The 5,938-nt window shown below is 47.3% G+C and overlaps 1 protein-coding gene across 8 annotated transcripts in view; it reads right to left on the reverse strand.

Annotated features, from left to right (window-relative positions):
- Positions 1-675: 675 nt before the first annotated feature.
- akap13 (A-kinase anchoring protein 13) overlaps positions 676-5,938 on the reverse strand; it is a 26,013-nt gene continuing 20,750 nt past the window's right edge. For 7 of the 8 annotated variants that reach the window (XM_077022574.1, XM_077022575.1, XM_077022571.1 and 4 more), the window contains 2 exons: positions 3,025-3,328; positions 676-2,844 (listed from right to left, as the gene is read on the reverse strand). In XM_077022574.1, the coding sequence (XP_076878689.1) occupies positions 2,786-2,844; positions 3,025-3,328 (363 nt within the window). In that variant the 3' untranslated portion in view covers positions 676-2,785. The remainder of the gene's footprint in view (positions 2,845-3,024; positions 3,329-5,938) is intronic. The other variant, XM_077022572.1, reaches the window with a different exon arrangement.

A 5,938-nucleotide genomic window follows, 5' to 3' on the forward strand; every position in this document is an offset into this window, starting at 1 on the left:
AAGAAAACTAGTGCCAAGGTTGTGTGCCGTGTGCTGTAGCATTATTATTCACAGCCAGATCTCATACCTGCACACCAAGACACCAGCGAGCCTTCCTACTAACACGCGGAGTACGCGGAGTGGCCAGAGGGATCTGGCAACCTTACCCAGCAGAGGTCACAGTGAGAGAGATCAGGGGGTGTGAGGGGCAGGATCACCAACAGACCAATGAGGTGCAGGTGCAGGGATCAGCACCACATGTAGGATGAGAACAGGTGAGTGTGTGCTGACACCAGTCTGGAGGTCACGCTCCTGTTTGTTTAAGACGCACACGACCAGATGACTGGCCGTCACTGCCCAGCAAACCCTGAGGACACTAGTAGAGAAATGAAACGTGTGTGTGTGTGTGTGTGCAGGCGCGCTTGTGCTCTTAGCTCTGAGCTCCTGTAGAGGGCGTTGTGGTACTCACCTACGGGCCAGAAGGCTAGTGGGAAGATGTCGAGAGGTGGATAAAGGATCACACACACACACACACACACACACACACACACACACACACACACACACACACACACACACACGCACAGTGTGGAGCCAAATAAGCTGATTTCCACAGAGGAGTCAGAGTTCCTGTCGGAGTGAAACGTCCCATGTAGACCACAGATCAGACACCAAAAGATGCCAAACACATTCCCACATGTTCAGTAATACGCATTTATTCAGATTATTTTTTTTATATCCTGAAACACTGATAAATAGAGCCGGTTATAAAAAAACCTGAATCAAAACACCAAAAAAACAAAAAAAAACCCTTATGGTCTTTTGTACAGATATTTACAAAATTGTTTTGCCCTTCTTTACACAAATTTCAAAATGAAATTAGTACAGTAGGTACCATCAGAAGTCCTTTATTTCCAAACCCATGCCAAACGAACAGTCCAGAAAGTCCCCAACAAGCCACGCCTCAAAAATCAAATCACAACTACACTAGTCTCTGTGTGCACTTGTGATTGTTAATATTAATAATATTAATGACATATTAATATTATAATAATGAAATCCTGCCATTTTCCTGTATTCCCTGAAGAGATCATTTGGTGAGATGCTGACCATGACCAAAGGGGAGTGGTCTTGTGAGGTGAGTTGTATCGTGAAGGCGTGTTAAACAGGTTGGTGCTAAGCAGAACTTTAATCATCTCCCCCTACGACTACGAAAAGGCATGTGGGCCACAGCGCCGTCACACACACACACACACACCACTGAAGAAATCCTCCCTACTGCCGCCTGCATGGTATTGCGTTGGGATGTATGCAAGGTACCACAGCGCCCCCTGGTGGGCACTTCTGCATGTCTACTGTTTCATCCAGTAAAGCTTGGAGAGGCTCAGTGGATCCTTTCAGGATCTGGAGTAGGTCTCAGGATCTGGAGGTCTTCTTTCAGTAGCTGGCTAATCTCTCTGAGGACCTGATACGCCTGGCCTGCAGACGTGCACATCACCACCAATCCATATTTCATAAATCCCCCCCCCCCCCACCTCTTTCTCACTCACTCTCTTTCTCTCTCACACACACACACACACACACTAACACACCATATGTTAAAATCTTTTTTGCCAATCACAACTGGGCGTGTTGTCTGGGTTAATTTGGGCAGTTAGTTCTTGCTTTGCAAATGATCACCACCCTGAAACCCTCCCTCATCTATGCCATTAAATATTTAAATCATCTGATTTAAATAACACTGTCACTGCAGTGACGCTGACCAGTATTCTGGTAGCTTTTTGTTTGGATAAGAAAAAATATATATACACAACATTCATTTGGTACTTTCAAACGAAGGGTCTTCGGGCACGGGCCTGGTGCCGCTGTGGGGCGAGCGGCGTGAAGCGCCACGCTCTGATTGTCTCTCCGAGGAAAAACGGAGGTGGTGGTGTGTGGTTTTGTTCGTTTTTTTAATCTAAATCATGCTTTATAAAGTGCTAAAAACAACAAATCTTTTATGGGACTGCAAAGAAAGTCTCTGCTGTGAAAACGTCTGTGCTATAACAACGTCTCCGTCATGAAAACGTCTTTTCAACGTAATTCGTTTTTAAGGCTCCTGCTCATTGTGATTGAAAACGGGGAGATTAATTCAAATGATTCCACCCAGTCAGATCCATCCAGTGCTCTTCACACCACGTTTGCTGCCAAACGATTAAACATCCTTCCCATCTGTCTGTCGTCTGGGTCCAGTCTCTGTCGGCCCGTCCTCCTACAGTAGATCCTCAACCCTGCCTCTCCCAGAGCAGAGCCACTGGACCACACCTCCGTCACTTATCTGTCCGCTCAGCACTGGTAAAAATGTCCTGGGGTGAGTGGCCAGGTGCCCCTAGTGGTCTGGAGGACCTTGTCTTGTACTGGTACTGTCACACGGCTCCTGTTCTCCACTGTCTCTTTAATGAAGGAGTCACATGGTCACAATTGTCCAGGGTGGTCTGACATTCACACCAGTCCTCAGAAAGCCAAGCTAGAAATCACACGCTAAATTTCCCAAGTGAGTGCTGGTGTGTGTGTGTGTGTGTGTGTGTGTGTGTGTGTGTGTGTGTGTGTGTGTGTGCAGATTTGAGAAGGAAAGAGCAAAACAAGTGTGCAGTATGATGCTCAGTGCTGAGAGGAAGTGCTGGGTGTCACTTCCTGTCCACACCTCCAGCCCCACTGTGTACAGGTACAGAGGAGGGACATTTGGACTCCAGCAGAAATACACAGGCAGAACGCAAAGGCTCCACCATGTGGGTGTGGTTGAAGGTGGAGGATCCGGCAGGTGGAGTCAGCAGAACACCTGACCGTCTATGGACTCATCTGACATCACCAGGGCCTGTCCTTCTACTAAGACACACACACACACACGTCAACATAGAGTAACCAATTTTACATTGGAGAAACCAATAGGTGTGTGTAGGTATGTGTGTATGTGTGTGTGTGTATATGTGGTGTGTATGTGTGTGTGTGTTGGTGTGTATGTGTGTGTATGTGTGTGTGTGAGTGTATGTGTGTGTGTGCGCGCACCTGTGGGCTGGCCCTGTTTTCCCTTCTTCTTCTTCTTCTCCTTCTTGGGTTTGGCCAGCTGGAGCAGGCGACTGGGCCCCTGCAGCTCAGCAGCGCCGCCCTTGTGGCTGGAGCTGGAAGTGAAGGGGTTCAGGGTCTTGGCCTTGCGCTTGGAGTCCATGCGGGCCAGCAGGTCCCGGCCAGCGGGCGAGGACGCCAGCTCCACGGGCTCCGCGTGGTCCACCACAGACCTCAGCGAATCTTCAGAGACGGTGGAGGGGATGGAGCTGGTGGAGGGGGTGCGGTGCCTCCACTCTAACTGCTCCTGGGGTGGAGCAGCACGATCAACAATGAGACACGCCCCCCCGAGAAGATTCTAGCATAAGACATTCCTTCAGCCATGCGCCCCACCACAGTCACCATAGCAACAACCCCCTAGGGAACACCGCACAAAGCGACTAGACATGTGGGACTACAGCGTCAGACCAAATGACAGCGCACACACACACACGTCAGGTGAGGGGGAGTGTGAGGTGTTGTGCAGTGAGGAAGCCCCTGTCCTTGAGGAGAGGTTCACTGTGTGTGTGTGTGTGTGTGTCATCTCACACCAGCACAGGGGGTCCGTTCATGTGGAGGATGGAGGTGAATTAAGGTTCAAGATCTAAATGTTCCTAATGAAATAATGAAATAATGCGGGATAGTACGGGATGTGGAGTGAAATCAGGCCATGTGCAAGTGTTTAATAAACATCACCTCTGGTTGTGTGTGTGTGTGTGTGTGTGTGTGTGTCCCTTACCTCTGTTGTCTGGGTGGGTGTGTGGTGTGTGTGTGGTGTGTGGTATGTACGTGCCCCTCACCTCTGCAGTCTGGGTGTGTGTGTGTGTGTGTGTTGTATGCGTGTGTGTGTGTATCCTCACCTCTGCAGTCTGGGTGTGTGTGTGCGTGTGTGGTGTGTGTGTGTCCCTCACCTCTGCAGTCTGGGTGTGTGTGTGGTGTATGTGTGTGGTGGTTGTGTGTGTGTGTGTGTGTGTGTGTGTCCCTCACCTCTGCAGTCTGGGTTTGTGTGTGTGTGTGTCCCTCACCTCTGCAGTCTGGGTGTGTGTGTGTGTGTGTGTGGTGTGTGTGTGGTGTATGTGTGTGGTGGTTGTGTGTGGTGGTTGTGTGTGTGTCCCTCACCTCTGCAGTCTGGGTGTGTGTGTGTGTGTGTGTGGTGTGTGTGTGGTGTGTGTGTGGTGGTTGTGTGTGTGTGGTGTGTGTGTGTCCCTCACCTCTGCAGTCTGGGTGTGTGTGTGTGGTGTATGTGTGTGGTGGTTGTGTGTGGTGGTTGTGTGTGGTGGTTGTGTGTGTGTGTCCCTCACCTCTGCAGTCTGGGTGTGTGTGTGTGTGTGTGGTGTGTGTGTGGTGTGTGGTGTGTGTGTCCCTAACCTCTGCAGTCTGGGTGTGTGTGTATGTCCCTAACCTCTGCAGTCTGGGTGTGTGTGTGTGTGTGTGTGGTGTGTGTGTGGTGTATGTGTGTGTGTGTGTCCCTCACCTCTGCAGTCTGGGTGTGTGTGTGTGCGTGTGTGTGTGTGTGTGTGTGTCCCTCAGAGGTGGGACCAAGTCAGTGTTTTGCAAGTCTCAAGTAAGTCCAAGTCTTTGTACCTCAAGTCCCGAGTCAAGTCTCAAGCAAAGACACTCAAGTCAAGTCAAGTCTCGAGTCAAGACAGGCAATAGTCAAGTCAAGTCCCAAGTCTGAAACTTGGAATTTCAAGTCCTTTCGAGTCTTTATTTTATTTTTTTTTACCAATGTTGCAGGTACATTTTAAATGTAAATAATAGACATGCGTTTTTTAAATCTGTATTCTCCTCAAATCTTGACAAAACATGTGCAACTGAAAACACGAAGTATAAAAAAAAATTAAATTACACCTCTTTATTGCACAGTTCAATTTGTTAAACTTAGCTGCAAAAATATTCATACTTTAAACTACAATTTTCCAGAAATAAATATTCTGTGAAAAAGTCATAAGTAGAACTCCATATTCAAATAAAAAGTGCTGATATTTTCACAGTACAATACAAAGAACCATAACAGCATTTTCCCTCTCTTCTCTTATCTGGTTTCTTGGAGAACATGTGTGAGTGACACAAGACAAACAAATATAAGAACTGAACAATTAACAGGAATCTGCAACTTTAGACATTTCAGTAAACTATTCTGCATTGCATTTGCTGGCCAAAAGTCTGTATGTCATTTGTGCACGATGAATGATGTCCCCATAGCTGAAAACTCGCTCCACTTTTGTCAATATATTTTTTTCTCGACGTAGATGTCTTCAAATACACAATCCATGCTGAGATAGAACTGGATATTATGATGGTGACAGAGAGAGGCTCTCTTCCCCGAGTTCAGATACAGAACCCAGGGTTGCCAACTCAGACACACGCATTTGACCGTCTTCACACGCTCTCACGCCACACATCCGATTTCTCACGCCGGAAAAAAATCTAGTTTATTTACCTCTGATCCACATCTATGATTCAATGAGTTACTAGTTCGCTCTGGCACCAACCACTGGCGATCGATCGATCGCGATATAATACTTAATTTGTGTCCATTTTACACCCCGCCCGGTAAAAATTTACGTTCGCCAACCCCCCATTTGATTGGTTGTGCTGCAGCTCATGCACACTCACACGTACAGAGTGTGGAAAAGCAGAGGACTGGTCTGCGTCAGAAGGACGGAAATGAAATTAATGGGGCGCACTTTATAAATATTAATATGCGTTTTAAAATTTAGATTTGGGGTTAAAAAAAAATCAAGTCTTTGCAAGTAAACAGGTTCAAGTCCAATTCAAGTCCCAAGTTATTGGTGTAAAAGTCCAAGTCAAGTCTAAGTCTCTGAATATTTTTTCAAGTCAAGTCAAAAGTCTTAATATTAATGACTCGAGTCTG

This window comes from Brachyhypopomus gauderio, chromosome 11, assembly GCF_052324685.1.
Source record: "Brachyhypopomus gauderio isolate BG-103 chromosome 11, BGAUD_0.2, whole genome shotgun sequence".
Lineage (NCBI taxonomy): Eukaryota > Metazoa > Chordata > Actinopteri > Gymnotiformes > Hypopomidae > Brachyhypopomus > Brachyhypopomus gauderio.